The sequence below is a fragment of the Prionailurus bengalensis genome, chromosome D1 (genome assembly GCF_016509475.1).
Source record: "Prionailurus bengalensis isolate Pbe53 chromosome D1, Fcat_Pben_1.1_paternal_pri, whole genome shotgun sequence".
In the NCBI taxonomy this organism is placed as follows: Eukaryota; Metazoa; Chordata; class Mammalia; order Carnivora; family Felidae; genus Prionailurus; species Prionailurus bengalensis.
In genome coordinates this window covers 57,805,419-57,824,016 of record NC_057346.1, presented here as the reverse complement: position 1 = coordinate 57,824,016, position 18,598 = coordinate 57,805,419, and the positions used below count along the sequence as shown (strand labels likewise).

The window sequence follows — 18,598 nt, the reverse complement described above, 5'->3', positions numbered from 1 at the left end:
AAAATCTATAAAGAACTCACCAAACTCCACACCTGAAAAACAGTCCAGTGAAGAAATAGGCAGAAAACATGAATAGACACTTTTCTAAAGAAGACATCCAGATGACCAACAGGCACATGCAAAGATGCTCAATGTCACTTCTCATCAGGGAAATAAAAATCAAAACCACACTCAGATACCACCTCATGCTGGTCAGAGTGGCTAAAATGAACAAATCAGGAGACTATAGACGCTGGAGAGGATGTGGAGAAACGGAAACCCTCTTGCATTGTTGGTGGGAATGCAAACTGGTGTAGCCACTCTGGAAAACAGTGTGGAGGTTCCTCAAAAAATTAAAAATAGATCTACCCTATGACCCAGCAATAGCACTGCTAGGAATTTACCCAAGGAATACAGGAGTGCTGATGCATTAGGGGCACTTGTACCCCAGTGTTTATAGCAGCACTTTCAACAATAGCCAAATTATGGAAAGAGCCTAAATGTCCACCAACTGACAAATGGATAAAGAAGATGTGGTTTATATATACAATGGAATACTACTTGGCAATGAGAAAGAATGAAATCTGGCCATTTGTAGCAACATGGATGGAACTGGACAGTATTATGATAAGTGAAATAAGTCATACAGAGAAAGACAGATACCATATGTTTTCACTCCTGTGTGGATCCTGAGAAACTTAACAGAAGACCATGGGGGAGGGGAAGGGGGGAAAAAAGGTTACAGAGAGGGAGGGAGGCAAACCATAAGAGACTCTTAAATACTGAGAACAAACTGAGGGTTGATGGGAGGTGGGGGAGAGGGGAAAGTGGGTGATGGACATTGAGGAGGGCACCTGTTGGGATGAGCACTGTGTGTTGTTTGGAAACCAATTTGACAATAAATTATATTTAATATATTAAAAAAAACCTCTTTGATATTGGCCGCAGCAACTTCTTACTCAACATGTCTCTGGAGGCAAGGGAAACAAAAGCAAAAATGAACTATTGAGACCTCATCAAGATAAAAAGCTTCTGCACAGGAAGGAAACAATCAGCAAAACTAAAAGGCAACCGACAGAATGGGAGAAGATATTTGCAAATGACATATCAGATAAAGGGCGAGTATCAAAAATTTATAAAGAATTTACCAAACTCAACACCCAAAAAACAAATAATCCAGTCAAGAAATGAGCAAAAGACATGAATAGACACTTCTCTGAAGAAGACATCTAGATGGCCAACCACCACATGAAAAAATGCTCAGCATCCCTCAGCATCAGGGAAATACAAATCAAAACCACAATGAGATACCACCTCACACCTGTCAGAATGGCTAACATTAACAACTCAGGCAACAACAGATATTGGTGAGGATGCGGACAAGGAGGATCTCTTTTACACTGCTGGTGGGAATGCAAACTGGTGCAGCCACTCTGGAAAACCGTACGGAGTTCCTCAAAAAATTGAAAATAGAACTACCCTACGACTCAGCAATTGCACTACTAGGTATTTATCCAAGGGATACAGGTGTGCTGTTTCGAAGGGGCACATGCACCCCAATGTTTATAGCAGCACTATCAACAATAGCCAAAGTATGGAAAGAGCCCAAATGTCCATTGATAGAGGAATGGATAAAGAAGATGTGTGGAGTATTACTCAGCAATCAAAAAGAATGAAATCTTGCCATTTGCAACTATGTGGATGCAACTAGAGGGTTTTATGCTAAGCGAAATTAGTCAGAGAAAGACAAATATCATATGACTTCACTCATATGAGGACTTTAAGACACACAACAGATGAACGTAAGGGAAGGGAAGCAAAAACAATATAAAAACAGGGAGGGGGGCAAAACAGAAGAAACTCCTAGATATGGAGAACAAACAGACGGTTACTGGAGGGGTTGTGGGAGACGCGATGGGCTAAATGGGTAAGGGGCATTAAGGAATCTACTCCTGAAATCATTGTTACACTATATGCTAACTAACTTGGATGTAAATTTAAAAAAAGAAAATTTTAAAAAAAGGGGATAGAACCAAAGTATGTACAAAAACGAAGAGAATCGTCAGTTTTTTAGTTTTACTTAAATTGAAAAGTTTTGTATTCCCAATTTGGCTCAGGTCATGATCTCAGGGTCATGGTATCGAGTCCCATGTTGGGCTTTGCACTAAGTGTGGAGCCTGCTTAAGATTCCCTCTTTCCCCCCCCTCCCCGTTTCTCTCTGCCCCTCTCCCTGCCCGTGTTCTCTCACTCTCTCAAATAAAAAAAAAAAAAAAAAGAATGCCATATGATCCAATAATTCCACTACTGGGTAGTGGACTACCCAACACTAATTTGAAAAGATATATGCACCCTTGTGTTTATTGCAGCATTATTTACAATAGCCAACATATAGAAGCAACCTCAGTGTCTGTTGCTAGACAAATGGTTAAAGCCAAATGGTTAAAGAATGGAATATTACACAGCCATAAAAAAGAATGAGATTGTGACATTTACAACAACATGGATAAACCTAGAGGGTATTATGCTAAGTGAAATAAGTCTGAGAAAGACAAATACCATATGATTTCACTTGTATGTGGAATCTAAAAACAAAAAGAAGAAACAAAGCAGAGTCAGAGCTATAAATACAGAGAACAAACTGATGGTTTGAGAGGGGAAGCGGTCGAGGGATGGACTAAATAGGTATAGGGAAGGGGGAGATATAGGCTTCCAGCTATGGAATGAATAAGTAACAGAAATAAAAGGCATAGCATACAGTCACTGATAACTGTAATAGTGCTTGTATTTGGTGAGCATAAGTTAATGTATAAACTTGTCAAATCACTATGTTATATACCTAAAACTAATGTATCATTATACACCAACTATACTCAAATGAGAAAAAAAAGGAAAGTCTTCCTTTGATTATCTTGAGATTCTTGAATTCTGATAGGTATTCGTTCAACAGTTATCATTGGTAATGGGGAAAGTTTACTAAACCAGATTTTCTTTTCTTCCTAGGCGGCGATCATTAGTAGGGTTCAGTGTAGAATTGTGGCTTTAGATCTGCGAGGTCATGGTGAGTGATGTACATAATTAGTCACTAACTCTGATAAATTTGCCAACCCCTTTGAATACTCTTAACTATTACAAGTTTCAATATGGCCACAGAATAACCTGGTCCATTCCATTTGGGCTCTTTGAGGGAAGTCTTAGTTTCCAGCTTTTACAAAAGATATTTTATAAATACACATATATGTTATTGTTTAGCTATGAAAATGTCCTTTAATGTAACCAAATTCTGATGCTGATGATGTATAAGGAATGTAAATAAATCTTTGCTAGGCTACTGGAGTTACATCTTCCTTAGGGTGCCCAATTATCAAGATGCATCTTTAACATAGAAAATCCTTGCTGAGCCCATCATACACAACCATAAAGTCTGCATTTCATTCCCAAAAGTGAGATTTTTAAAAGAGAATACCGTTGCTTTTATAATTTGTATTTTTGGGAATTTTATTTTTTTAAATATTTTCTTTTTAGGTGAAACAAAAGTCAAGAATTCTGAAGACCTGTCTGCAGAAACAATGGCAAAGTAAGTAATGTAATATTGTTTATACATCACCTAGCTTCCATTACTATTATAAATAGTAGTGTAACTATTTACTCTCCTAGTGAGACTGTTGTACAATAATTAGCATAGATAAAATTTTATTTCTGTTGTTTTTCCCCTGTATTTGGTGTCTCCTTAGTATTTAATCCTGAAAGAAACCTCCATCTTTCTTGATATATTCAGCATTATGTCATCACATAAAGCACTTGAAAATTCTTTGAGGCACAGTTTAGTTTCTGTTGTCTTTTGCAAAGTTTTCTTCTGTTGACAGAGTTGAATAAAATCTGGATATCTATTGGGAACTTACGCTTGAAAAGGGGGTTGTATACAAAAGACCCTGCCATGTAAGATGTTCTTAAGTTTTCCTGCCCACGTTCTTTATCCAACTTCCTAGAGAGACAAGAACAAGATATTAAAGAATTAATGAGGGGCACCTGGATGGCTCAGTCAGTTGAGAGTCCAACTTCAATTCAGATCATGATCTCACAGTTCATGAGTTCAAGCTCCGTGTTGGGCTCTGTGCTGACGGCCCAGGGCCTGGAGCCTCCTTTGAATTCTGTGTCTCCCTCTCTCTTTGCCCCTCCCCTGCTTGTGCTCCCTTGCTCTCTCTCTCAAAAGTAAAACACACTAAAAAAATTTTTTAAAAGGAAGAATTAGTGATACCCTGGGCCTCAAAGTACAAGAGGACTATAGTATGTACAGTAGCCTCAAACATGGTCACTCATCAGATTTACCTAATAAGTGATTGAAATACAGATGATATGACCTTACCCCAGACCTACTGAATTAGTGCTTCTACCGGGGGATCTGGGCATTTATTTATATTTTGATAAAGCTCTGTAAAGAAATCTAATGCAGCCAGTCCTGTGACTGGTGTTTGGGAACCACTGACCTATATTGTAAACAGGATTCTTTTAACTACCCGGCTTTAATACATGGTCTCTCAAGTATTTGATCAACTTTGGCCAAAAATATCTTGTCCCTTCTTACTTTAGCAACTTTAATTCAAGAGTAAACTGTGTTACCTTCAGAAATGAAACTCATGTGGTCATAGTTTTATTGTTATAGCAGATACTGTTTGTGTGATATCTGCCAGACTTTATTAAGTGTAAATTAAGCACTTATTAAGAATAAATAATTTATTTAATTAAGTTATTTATTTTAATTATCTACATTATTAATTCTGTAGTGTACATATTATCCTTTTTTCTTGTTTTACCCAATGAGTATACTAACTCAGATTAAATGACTAACTGTATGAGGTCACACAGTTAATAGACCAGAAGTGTGATCATTCAACTATGGTGCTTGGCAGAGAGAGAGAAAAATAACAATATATGGTACCATTCCATTCAATGACCATATGCCTAAGAAACCATGAGAAGGGAGCTAAGAATCTGTTCTCTCAGTTGTTCCTAATGCCTTTGTAATATGAGAACAATAAAGCCCAAGATAATCAAGTATGTTGGTGATACCTATTGAAAGATTCGTGAACAATTTTTAAGGTTTCCTGACTGTTGACAAAAAAGTGAAATCCATCATCTAAGTTGCCAGGTTGCCAAAGGGTTATGATGACTTGGATGATGTCCTACAGGAATTTGAAGAATTAATTGAAGGAGGACCTGAAGGATACATTGCCTAATAATGTATCAGTCTGAGACAATCAGGAAAGAAAAATCACAGTAATTTAAACAGGGAAAGTTTAGTATAAAGACTTATTAACTATAATAGGGGATTGGAGTAATGAAGAAGTGGCTAATAAGAAATAACGAGAACAGGGGCGCCTGGGTGGCTTAGTTGGTTGAGCATCCAACTCTTGATTTCTGCTCAGGTCATGACCTTAGGGTTGTGGGATCAAGCTCCACATCTGCATCTGGCTCTGCACTGAGCATGGAGCCTGCTTAAGATTCTCTCTCCCCACCTCTGTCCCTGCTCTCATGCTGGCTCTCAAAAAAAAAAAGTAGTAAAGAGAACACTGAAGAATATATGTTTAATTAACTTGATTGTGGGAGTCATTTCACAGTATACTCATATATCAAATCATCACGTTGTACACCTTAAATATATTATAATTTTATCGGTTATACCTCAGTAAAGCTGGAATACTTTTCAAGAAAAAGGAAGAATAGCAGATATAAGAAGCAGAGAACTATCACCTTGGGCTGACAGAGAACACTAATGGAAGAGGTTGAGATTTAGACCCTGTTGTAGAGGGCATGACTGTGGCTTACTAAAGACCGAGAAGTCATTTGGATGCCACTTTGGCAGAACTGGCCAGATACCTGCCCTCTAGGGTGCAGGGGAAGCTGTTCACAGGGAGGTATCTCACCAGAGGCACTCTGCAACAAAAATATCGGGAATGGTTCCAAAGATCTGCTATATAACATGGTGCCTATACTTAATAATGACATAATCGTGTACTTAAAAAGTTTGTTAGGAGGGTAAATATCATGTTAAGTGTTCTTATCTCGTGCACACACAGACACACACACAGACACACACACACACACACACAAAGGAACTTTTGGAAGTGTTTATTACCTTAATCATAGTGATCGTAAAAGAAGTGTATACATATATCCCAACTTACCAAATTATATACATTATTTGCCATTTTTATGTACCAATTTTATCTTAATAATACTAGGGAAAAATTGGGCCTGGGGGGATGGTGTGCCAGAGAAGCCACCTGTGCTGCAGGATTTGGGCACTGGGGAAGCTGTGTGTGCTATATAGTGCTTACCATGCTACATGAACTAGGAGCAAAACCCTTTCTGCAGTGTCTCTCCTGCACCCTCTACTGATAAAGCTTAACATTATGCCAGCTGGAAAGGAAAAATATTTAAAGGCCTCAGATCCAATTTTGGAGAACATGCAAGGAAGGATGAATTGGAGCTGAGAGTTGCCAGTTGATAACTGGCAAGAAAGGTAAAATGAAAATAGATGACTGGGGCGCCTGGATGGCGCAGTCGGTTAAGCGTCTGACTTCAGCCAGGTCACGATCTCGCAGTCCGTGAGTTCGAGCCCCGCATCAGGCTCTGGGCTGATGGCTCAGAGCCTGGAGCCTGTTTCAGATTCTGTGTCTCCCTCTCTCTCTGCCCCTCCCCCGTTCATGCTCTGTCTCTCTCTGTCCCCCAAAAAATAAATAAACGTTGAAAAAAAAAATTAAAAAAAAAAAAAAAAGAAAATAGATGACTAAAACCATCCAGCACAGTTGAAGATGATTACCAAGAACCAGAAGAGCTAATAAGTTAGATTATTGTTGAAATAGTCAAAGCAATAAAATATTTATATGATTTCTGAATTCAGTCACTCTGAAACAAAAATCTCAAAATGGGTATATTTAATGGACAGTTAATGTAATTTTCAAGTAGTACTGACAGCATGATTTTTCCCTTGTGTATCAACTTCGGAATCTCAACCGTACATAAAATGTAATTCCCCTGAAAGTAGAAGAACCAAGAATTGGTTCAGGTTGCTCTGATACTCTTTTTCTTTTATGTCTGTTGCTTCTCAGGAAATGAACCCATTATTGATAAGTATGATAGAATCTCCTTTTAAAGCATCTACCTAAATTGTGGCATATCTAGTTACAGCTAGTTTTGTAGATAACGTCTGCTTCTTCATCTTTGTTTTATTTTTTTGGAACTTCAGAACATGTCTCAAGGCACTAATCTTGGTAGTTTGGCTAACTTTAATAAGAATAAATTTCTCCTTGTAGTAGATGATCAGTAACCACCTTTTACCTGGATGAAATACACTTTTGCTAAGCTTAGATGCAGTGTGGAGTTGCTTTGTTTCAGACCTTGTCCACCTTCATCACAGAACCCCTGCAACTAGGTTACTGAGTATTTTAGGGAGACCTGGACTTAGATAATCTTCTATAGCATCCTTTTATTTTATTATAATTGTTACCAACCAAAAGTTTTAACTTTAACTCCAAAGGAATATTTTTAAACTATTTTTTTTCACTTATAAAGTTGGGGGCCTCCTTGTCTGCCATTCAGATTATCTGCAGGTGCTACAGCTACCCTATTCACATCTGTAATTGTTTTATGAGATTAAAAAAAATTGTTTTTAGTGTTTATTCATTTTTGAGAGACACAGAGTACAAGCAGAGGAAGGCAGAGAGAGAGGGAGACACAGAATCTGAAGCAGGCTCCAGGCTCCGAGCTGTCAGCACGGAGCCTGATGCGGGGCTCGAACCATGAACTGAGAGATCATGACCAGAGCCTAAGTCGGATGCTTAACTGACTAAGCCACCCAGGTGCCCTGTTTTATGAGACTTTTTAAGATTAATTTCTTCTGAGGGGCACCTGGGTGGTTCAGTCAGTTAGGCATCTGACTCTTGGCTTCTCCTCAAGTCATGATCTCACAGTTTCATGAGTTTGAGCCCTATATTGGGCTCTGTGCTGGTGGTGTGGAGCCTGCTTGGGATTTCTGTCTCTGCCCCTTCCCAACTCATGCTGTGTCTATCTCTCTCAAAATAAATAAATAAACTTTAACAAAAAGATTAATTCATAGCATTTACTTTTCCATTCTAAATACTTTGGAGATCATATTCGAAAGGCTGTGTTTCCTATATCCACATCTGCTCTATTTAGCTAACACTATATGGGTGCTTGAGGTATATAATAACACCCAGCAACACAAAACTGTCTTTTGAAGTTAACTGACTCAGCCACTCCCAGAAGACAGTAGAGCCAGTGGTCTCTGAAAACATACCATACCTACCTATTGCTGTAGCAAAGAGGGCCTATATGCAAATTAAACCCAGGTTCCTACTTCAGTTCTCACTTTCAGAGCTTTAAGGTTTGACTTTGTTAACCGATCCACTCAATTAAAAACGAAGACAGAAGTCAATAAAAATTAGCTCTGAACATCTTTCTAGTTTCTCAGAACATTGTACTTACATTTATGTTCATATTTCAAGCAACTTACTTGACAAATTATAAGTAACAATTAACCTTTGAATAGCATTTATACTTTTCAAAGTAGTTTTCATTCACTGTTTCAGTTAATCTCGAATAGTAAATTATGTGTGTGTATATATACACACACACACACACACACACACACATATATATATTTAGTAAATCATATTCTTATCTTCATCTTATAGATATAACTGCCTGAGAGATTAAATAACTAATTCAAGTCCACATAATAAAAAATAAAGTAGGGCTGCAATTCATCTTGTGACTCTAAACTTTACTATGTTAGAATGCTTAATAAAATTGTTTTCTGTTTTATAGTTGGGGAAATTTAGGCATAGAGCACTTAAATTATTTGTCCAGAGTTTCAAGCTTACATTTAAAATAAAGGTATATGAAAATCAGAAAACCTGGGTTCTTGGTCCTGTTTATTAGAAGAGCTAAATGTGTGGCTACATGAATAGATACGGGGGGTGGGGGTGGGGGCATGCTAAGAGATTGACATAGGTATATTTTCAAGATGGCCCAGTAGACCTTTACTGTCTTAGCACTGTTAGTTGCAGACTAAACAAAGGAATTAGGAAAGAAAACGATTTTTAGTGTTGTCAGAGAACATTCCCAGCTTTGTTTCCTTCTCTTTGCAGGGATGTTGGCAATGTGGTTGAAGCCATGTATGGGGACCTCCCTCCTCCAATTATGCTGATTGGACATAGTATGGGTGGAGCTATTGCAGTCCACACAGCATCATCTAACTTAGTGCCAAGCCTCCTGGGTCTCTGTATGATCGATGTTGTAGAAGGTAAGTTTTCTTAGTACTGACTAAATCAAAATCTTTGATTTATAAGAGATCCATGGTAGATTATTATTACCTTATTTTAATTTATTGATCTCTACTCATCTTGAACTATGTCCCTCTGTCTTTATATCGTTTTTTCTGTTACTTTGTGGCAAAGGCATTCTGAGTATTTTTTAATTGACATACAAATTTTATTAGTTTCAGTTGTATGACATAATGATTCAATATGTGTATATATTATGAAATGATCACCACAGTATGTGTAGTTAACATCCATCACCACACATAATAAATTATTTTTCTTGTGATGAGCACTTTTAAGATCTACTGTCTTAGCAACTTTCAAATACACAATATATACTATTAACTGTAGTCACTATACTGTACATTATATCCTGAAGACTTTTTTATTTTATAACTGGAAGTTTGTACCTTTTGACACCTTCACCCATTGCACCCGTACCCTATATTATATGGTCATTTCCCATGTCATTGAAAACTCTTTGTAAATATCTTTTAGGGCTACATAATGTTTCAATTGTATGTATGTCCCATAATTATATTTAATGTTAAAAAGAAGCTGCCATGTCTTTTATGACCCACTCAGAAGTCATACGATTGCTTATACAAGTCAGCCCCTATTCAGTATGAGAAGACTACACAAGGGAGTGAATATCAAGAGGCAAAAATCACTGGAGGCCATCTTCGAAACTTGCTATCACATCAGTCTCTGAATTTTTTTAAGCTGCATCTTTTTTCCCCAAAACATCACTGAATTCTACCATCATTGAGGGCAGATATACACAGTTGGCCCAGTAAATGTAAATGCTTAAAATATGTTAAGTGCTGTGGTTAAAGTATTTGTTTAACATCTAGGTACAGCCATGGATGCACTTAATAGCATGCAGAATTTCTTACGTGGTCGTCCTAAAACCTTCAAGTCTCTAGAGAATGCCATTGAATGGAGGTAACCCACAAATCTATATTGTCTATATTTTGAATGTTAGATTCTAACTGTCCTTTTTCATCAGCTCAGGCACCAAGTTCAAAAGAATAGTTCAGTTTCCAAGCCTTAGCTTTATTGTAATATCATGTGTGGAAACATTTATGTAAAGTGCAGAATTATTTTTAATATTTAAATGTTTCACACTTGGCCCAGTTGTCTAAAATCCATCCTTTTTCTAATACACTATAGTACCTCCTACAATTTTAATAATTATGGATTATCTCCTGTCTAGCTATCTCCATTTCTGAGGTAGGAGTTTGGACTAAATGAGACTCTAAGGCCTTTTCTACTTCTGATGCTTCATGTTCTGGATTCACTTTCTGTGTTCCAGAGAAAATGGTGGAGAAACAGAGGATGGGCATAGGTTCCTTTCTGTTTTTATTTGGGTTTGGGTAAATAAAAACCCTTTGGGTAAATAGTTTTCATAAAAATCACTGAATTGGCTATGACTTCCACTAAAGTAAAGGCTGTTTTGTCATTAATTTATTCATTAATTCAATTATTTGATTAAATATTTATTAAACACTTTGTGCTAAAGGATGAAATTTCAGAAATGAGTAAAACACTGCCCTTCCCCCAAGGAAATCAATCTTCGGATAAAAAACTTTAGTATCCTCTCTTCCTACCTCTTCTTCAAAATCCATCTCTAGTTCCTTTCCCAGAACCCTTCTCTAAGTCCTCCAAACCACTCAGATTACTCCCTCAGTTAAATTGCTAAAGACCTCTGTCTATATTATATTGTACTGTTTACCTCTTAAGTCTCCCCGAAAGGATATGCTTATATTGTTAATTTTCATTCCTGTCTTAAGATTCTTCCTACATCATAAGGGCAGAAGTTATCCTCTATTTCTTTTGTACTTTCATATAGCATACAGCATACTGCTGGCTGCCTTAGCAGGCAGAACATATCTGTTCATTGAATCAAAGAGATCAGCTGGAAATTAAGGACCTGGTAAATGTATCTGAGGTAGTTTTTCTAAGACAGAGGGTCTCATGCCAAATATGGCTTGCCAAAATGATGTTTGTGTTTGGTGAGGTTGCTTCTATCTCTCCTTGCTCACACTACTGAGGTGCAGGATTCCTGTTCCCTCATCAACACCAAAGATCTCTCCATCTTTGGCAGCCACAGCATTTCAGAATGAAGCTGCTGCCAGTTCAGCATGTATCTGAGGCACCCTGCCTTCTTCCCCAGGAGCAAACAGTGAGAAAATTATTCCAAATAATTTTTTTGGAATAATTGGAGAGGGAGAATGAGCCAGCATGGGGAGGGGCAGAGAGAGGGGGAGAGAATTCCAAGCAGGCTGCACACTATCAGCACAAAGACTGATGTAGGGCTTGGTCTCACAGACCATGAGATTGAACCATGAGATCAAGAGTCAGACACTTAACTGCCTGAGCCCTCCAGGGACCCCCCCCACCAAATAACTTTTTAAATTTATTCAGTAAACTTTGGTTTTTTAGTCCCTAAGATGTGTTACTTACTACCTGATTAAGAACTGGAGATGAATCAGACTTAGTTCCTATCATCCAAAAACTGGGAATACAAACAAGTAAATATTTAAACACAGTACAGTGAAGGAAGCACAAAGTTATAGAAGATAGGTACTTAATCCAGCATGAGGGTATTGGTGGATCTTTTCTGAAAAGAGAAAAGGTGGCTCAGTTGGTTAAGCCTCCGATTTTTTATTTCAACTTAGATCATGATCTCACAGTTTGTGAGTTCAAGCCCCATGTCAGGTTCTGTGCTGACAGCTTGGAGCCTGCTTGGGATTCTCTCTGTTCCTCTCCCTCTGCCCCTTCCTCGCTCGTGCACTCTCTTTCTCTCAAGATAAATAAATTTTAAAAAGAGATAGAGTCTTGATTCTAGTGGCAGATGTGGGATAGGATGAGGGTTCTGTTTGTTGCATGTTAAAATGTTCTGCGTTGTATAAGAGCCACTGATTTTTAGATCCCACTTCTTGAACCTGAGAATCAAAGAATACTATGAAGTATGTCATAATTTTGTATTCGGCTGGATATCTGAATCAAGTTTATGACTCATAGTTATTGTGGATATTCCAGGTTTTAAGAAAGATGTTGAAATACAAAGCCAACCTGTTTAATTCAGTAAAGATTTAAATCAAAGTGAATTCCCACTTCTGCTTTCTTGGTCATCCTAATGAGAGACAATAGGTCATAGTCATTAGAAGCCTAGGCTTTAAAAGTTGGACAGATAAGGATTTACACTTTGGTTTCATCACTCTGGCTGCTCTGAGGAAAACACTAGGGGAAGGGAAAGGGATGGGTGTGATAATGGAAGTGGGAAATTGATTAGGAGGCAATTGTAGTATAGGAGAGTATTTGGAATGTATTTTGAAGATACAACTGACAGGAATGCCTTACAGATCAGATGTCAGGAGAGAAATGAGGGGTGGGGGTAGGAGGAGGCACAGCATTCAAGGATAACTTTTAGATTTTTAGTCCAAGCAATCAAATGAATGGTGGAGACAAAGAGAAGTAGATTTGGGAGCAGGTAAAGGGTCAGGGAATCAGGATTTTTGTTTGGATAAACTGAAATGGTTATTATACCTCTAAGCAGAAAGGTCAAGTAGTTACTGGTCTATACTAGTTAGAAGAGGCTGAGTTAGAGATAAATTGGAGAATCATTATTACATAGATAATATTTAAAGCCAAAAGATTGAATGCAGTCACCTAGAGATTTGATATTGATAGAAAAATTCCAAGAACTGAGCCTTGGGAAACTCCACAATATTTAGAGCTTGGGAAGAAGAGAAAGATCCAACAAAGGAAACTGAAAAGTCACAGTTGGTGAGATAGAAGGAAAACTAAAGGAGTATAGCAAGTGTTTATAGAAGGAGGGAGAGAGCATCTGTGTCACATGCTGAGAGATCAGTTAAGATGAGGACTAAAAAATGACCATTAAAATTGACCTGAGGGGCACCTGGGTGGCTCAGTTGGTTGAGTGTCCGACTTCAACTCAGGTCATGATCTCGCAGTCTGTTAGTTCGAGCCCCACGTTGGGCTCTGTACTGACAGCTCAGAGCCTGGAGCCTGTTTCAGATTCTGTGTCTCCCTCTCTCTCTGCCCCTGCCCAGCTCATGCTCTGTCTCTCTCTCTGTCAAAAATAAACATTAAAAAAAAAATTTTTTTTTAATTGGCATGAGTAAAGGTGACCTTGACAAAGACAATCACAGAAAATAAGTAGGCGATAACCCCCCCTCCAAATATATGTTTGAGGATATTAGTTGGGGAAAGGATAGGAGATGACAAAATGGAGAAAGCAAGTAAGATAACTTATTTTTTAGGATAACTTTTGGGAAGTTTTGTTGTCTAGGAGAGCAGAAAAATGGGATGGTATCTAGTAGTGAATGTGGGCTTGAGAATGTTTTTAAAAGATGTTTTATAATATCCGCTAGAGAAAAAAAATGATGACACATAGGATAATAATTTATAGCAAGAAGAGATGCGAACCAGTTCCTAAGGTTGGCCTTGAATAGGAAAAGAGGTGTTTCATATATTAAACAGTCATGAAGGGAGAGTATGTGATTTATAAATACTGGTAGATTTGTAGATTCTGCAGGTTCAGTTGGTGGATGGAAAATTCAGTTGGTGGATCTGTTGGTGGATAGAAAAATGAATAGTTCTGATCACATCTATCATTAAAATAGGAAGCAAGGTCTTTATCTAAAGGGGTTGCCCTTTAAAATTTTACATGATTTTTTAAGCTAAAAAATTAGATTTAAAAAAATGCATTCTGATTGCCTGCTTCAGGTAGTGTTTCCAGTTCCCCCTGGACATGAAGCTGCTTTGCTTGGCCCTTAGTCATATGTAGGTAGATAACTGAGAGGCCTAATCTATTAAAATAGTATCTAAGCTTCTGAATTCTATATCATAGCATGCAAGGCCCTCTAAGAAGTCATCTCTGCCCACCTATCCCTTTCTCCTATTCACACTCCTCCTTTGCTTTCCCCTGCTTCTCCTTGCACTCTGTCTTCATCCTACTAACTTTTCCACATCACAGTCCCTTTGTTCACAATGTGCCCTCTGTCTGTAATGCTCTGCCCATCTCCCCCCACCCTTTTTTGAGAGAGAGAGAGAGAGAGAGAGAGAGAGCGCGTGCAAGCTTGAGCTGGGGAAAGGGGGAGAAGGAGAAAGAGAATCTTAAGCAGGCTCCACGCTCAGCGCAGAGCCTAACACAGGGCTGTATCCTATGACCCTGAGATCACAACCTGAGCCGAAACCAAGAGCCGGACACTGAACCAATGGAGCCACCCAGGCTCCTGTTTTTAAATTTTATTTGAGAGAGAGAGAGCGCGAGACCATCCTCTTTTATCTTCCACTGAACTTCTTTTCTCCTCAGTTTAGGCAGGACATTTTGGGGAGCTTTCTTTAATGTCTTCATTCAGAATCAAGTGATTCCTTTGAACCTTGCCTTTGTTATACTGAAACTATCTGTGTTTCTTTCTCCCCCCTGAATTAGGTGCTTCTTGAACATAGGCCTGGCACATAGTATCCTCCTGGTAAATATTTGCAGAACTGAAATGACTTGAATGTCTTTAACCTAATTTTTACTACTTGGCTTATAGCCATAATAACCAGGTAGGAAGTAGTGGTTATCTCCATAGTAAGCTATATTGGCAAACACAACTTTGTAGTAGGTTCCACAGAATCTGCAGAATTATTCGTTTGACCCTAGTGACGTGATAAAATGGTTGCTGAATAACCTCTTTCCCTTCTCACTTTTCTAGTGTGAAGAGTGGTCAAATTCGAAATTTGGAGTCGGCCCGTGTCTCCATGGTTGGCCAAGTCAAACAGTAGGTCTTATTTTTTCCCTATTGGGCTCTTTAGAGACTGAAACATGGTGAGAGAATTACAGATTGCTTTTTGTTATACACCTGTCCTACCATCCTGAATGCCTTTATTATTTTAGATAATTTTGACAAATGAGCTCAGCTGGGCTAGCAGCATAGCTTTTCTTTCTTTCCTTTTTTTTTTTTTTTTTTTTTTTTTTTTTTTTTTTTTTTTTGAAGAAATCCTAAAGCCTATATAATACAGGACTACCATATTAATGTAACTCTGGGTGTTAAAAGGTAAAAAATCCCAGAGAATGGATATTAAAAATTAAGTGTCCATTCTAGTGCTAGAAGTGATCATTTTATTCTGGTAATAATCTCCTTCCTAGCCAAACCTGATTGTGAGGAAATTACAGTATAAAAGCTTTAGCATAACCTGAGTGAAAGCCAGATTCTAAGGCTAAGCTAAGAGTATTTAGCCCAGTTGATCTTCTTGGATAGGGTTACATGAGTCCTGGGTATTGCTATGTAGTCAGAAAATGAACTTTAGATGAATTGAGAAAATGTTGCCCAAGGGAACAACAGGGAGCACAGGAGTTGATGAAAATGATAATGGTATTATTGAATGCCTGCTATTTGCTGGGTACAAGGTATTTTATATACACCTTCTCATTTTTAAGACCTTACCTTATGCAAATTTTCAAATATATAAAAGTAGAATAATACAATGAACCCCAATGTACATAATGCCTATTTTCAACAGTTACTCATGGCCAGTCTTTTTTCATCTGTGCCCCTATTTATTTACCCTAAGCACAACATTTTTTGAAATATATTCCAATGGTAAGGACACTTTAAACACAATCACAGTACCATTATCACACCTAAAAAAATAAATAGTTCCTTAATATCATCAAATGTCTATTCAGTATTCATGTTTCTGATTGTCTCACAAATAACTTTCTTACAGTTCAAGTCAGAATTGCAATAAAGTGATATATATCAATTGACTATATCTCTTAAGTATCTTTTAATTTAGTTTCCACTTTTGTCTCATTTTTTTTCCTTGCGATTTATTTGTTGAAGAAACCTGGTTGTTTGCCCTGTAGAATTTTCCACAATCTGGATTTGCTGATTGATTCCTGAAGGTGTAATTTAATATGTTCTCTCTTCCCTGTATTATTTTTTTAATTTTTATTATTTTTTTTATTTCAAGAGAGATAGCGAGCAAGTGGGGGAAGGGCAGAGAGAGAGAGACAGAATCCCAAGCAGGCCCGCACTGTCAACACAGAGCCCTATGAGGGTCTCAAAAACCATGAGATCATGTTCTAAGCCGAAATCAAATTAAGAGTCAGACCCCAGAGTCAGATGTTTAACCAATTGAGCCACCCAGGCACCCCAAGTTTTTGGTTTTTGGGTTTGTTTGTGGGTTTTGGTTTTTTTTGTGTGTGTGTGTGCCCTGTATTGTTTGTAAATTGTTAGTTAGATCCAGAGATTTGGTCAGGTTCAGCTTTATTTATTGTTATTTTGGCTTTTTGTTTGTGAGAATACATACTGCCAATAGGAAGCATGTAATGTCTGGTTATCTCCTTTTTTTGAGTGTTGGTAACCATTGATGACCATTATGTGGATTCAGTAACTCATTTGCACTACCTCATTTAGTCTTTACAGTACCTCTTTAAGATAAGTATTGTTTTATAGATGAGAAAATAGAAGTTCAGGAAGGTATAGTAGTTTTCCCCGGATCACACAGCTAGTGAATAACAGCTCAAATTCAGTCTCCTGTGTATTTGACTTCAAGCCTTATATTATGGATTTTATGCCTAAAAATGCAATTTGAGTAGTAATATCTGACAGACACATGCAGTATTCAAATAAGCTGTGAGACTGCCCACTTTTTAATGCCTAAATATTTTAAGATCTGACTTGTTTAAGTAGTGATGAAGCATTTCATGAGGAAGTTATATGGCTTATGTTCAGGTAGTTCAGTGATTGTAAAATTTTACTTAATATGTAAATTTAAGTGTTTTAATATGTAAACTTGTGTATATAGTGTATGTTTTAATGGTCACATAGATATCAGATGGAACCTTCCTGCCCTTCTTGATCTATGTGAAATTCCCTTGAACCTCCTAATCCATAGCTTGGAAATGTAAAGTACATATTGTTTCTTTGTTATACTACTTTGACTCTAGATGTGAAATTTGACACCTCAAGTCCCATAGAAAACCCCCCCCACTTGACAAAATATTTTATGAATATACACTTTACTGAGATTGGTAGAGGAGACAGGGAAGGAGAAGTGATAAGTGTTAAGAATCCACCACTGAAGTTTCAGTGGCCCTTCAGTTTATCCACCTCTTTTTATCTCATTGTCTCTTCTCCCTTCACTCTCCCTATCAAGTACAAAATAACAGATTCTTCTTTATCATGCAGAACAGACCTTAGCACTAGCTGCTACCTAGGCTCTTGGGATTTTTACCTTTAATATTGTCAGTGTACTTTTTCCAACAAGTTCTTTCTAAAAGGAATTATGGTACCAGCTGGTCATATAATAATAATTTTTCTACCTAATTATATAACAGACATTGTTTTTTAGAGGGAAAAACAACAGTAATTGGTTGGATCATATGTTCTAATCTCCAAGGTTCAGCTGCCCATGGTTGTTGTAATTGCCAGTTTCTATTAGCCAATTAAAAGTGGGGGCTTTTTACCTTCTGTCTGAGACTTGTTCTATTGTAAACAGGGTACAGTAGAAAAGTACCATGCTGTCATGTTAATTGGGTCTGGATTTGCCTTCCAGCCTCATGTACTAATGAGCCAGGTGATCTTGGACAAATTTTTTTTTTTTTAACTTTTCAGGGCTACCTCATAGGATTGTTATGAGAATTATATAAGATAATACCAGTAAAACTGTTGCCACCATGACTCAAGGAATGGTTACTCCCTTCTGTGGGTCAGTATTGGTGCAAGAACTGGAAACCAGCCCTCAGAGTATAGTCCTACATTGGCCATGACCTTCCATAGCCCTGGCCTACTTCTATACATTTTAAAATGCACATGTTTCACATCCTCCTTCTCCCAGAAGCATGGTCAATTTTAACTGACATTTGATTGTAAAAGACCATAAGTATCAGTATCTCTGAGATAATTTGTATATAATAGAGAGATATATGATATCACTTTCTAAAAAAAAAAAACCTAGGTGTGAAGGAATTACAAGTCCAGAAGGCTCAAAATCTATAGTGGAAGGAATCATAGAGGAAGAAGAAGAAGACGAAGAAGGAAGTGAGTCAGTAAACAAGAGGAAAAAGGAGGATGACATGGAGGTGAGTGAAAGCCGGCATTCTTGGAAGGATGGAGTATGGAATGGTTCAGAGTGTGTGAGGGTAGGGAAGGGGAGGTGACGTGTCCTTTTTTGCCATTGGATATTTTAGGGGGCGAAGATGTTATAGGTATTTAGGTTAACTATAGGATATAAGGCACCGTTGATAGCTC

The 18,598-nt window shown here is 37.7% G+C and overlaps 1 protein-coding gene across 2 annotated transcripts in view; it reads left to right on the top strand.

Annotated features, from left to right (window-relative positions):
* The window catches only part of PPME1 (protein phosphatase methylesterase 1), an 88,056-nt gene that overhangs the window by 51,241 nt on the left and 18,217 nt on the right, over positions 1 to 18,598 (top strand). For both annotated transcript variants that reach the window (XM_043580271.1, XM_043580272.1), the window contains 6 exons: positions 2,980 to 3,037; positions 3,502 to 3,553; positions 9,150 to 9,304; positions 10,178 to 10,268; positions 15,056 to 15,121; positions 18,306 to 18,429. In XM_043580271.1, coding sequence (XP_043436206.1) covers positions 2,980 to 3,037; positions 3,502 to 3,553; positions 9,150 to 9,304; positions 10,178 to 10,268; positions 15,056 to 15,121; positions 18,306 to 18,429 — 546 coding nt within the window. The remainder of the gene's footprint in view (positions 1 to 2,979; positions 3,038 to 3,501; positions 3,554 to 9,149; positions 9,305 to 10,177; positions 10,269 to 15,055; positions 15,122 to 18,305; positions 18,430 to 18,598) is intronic.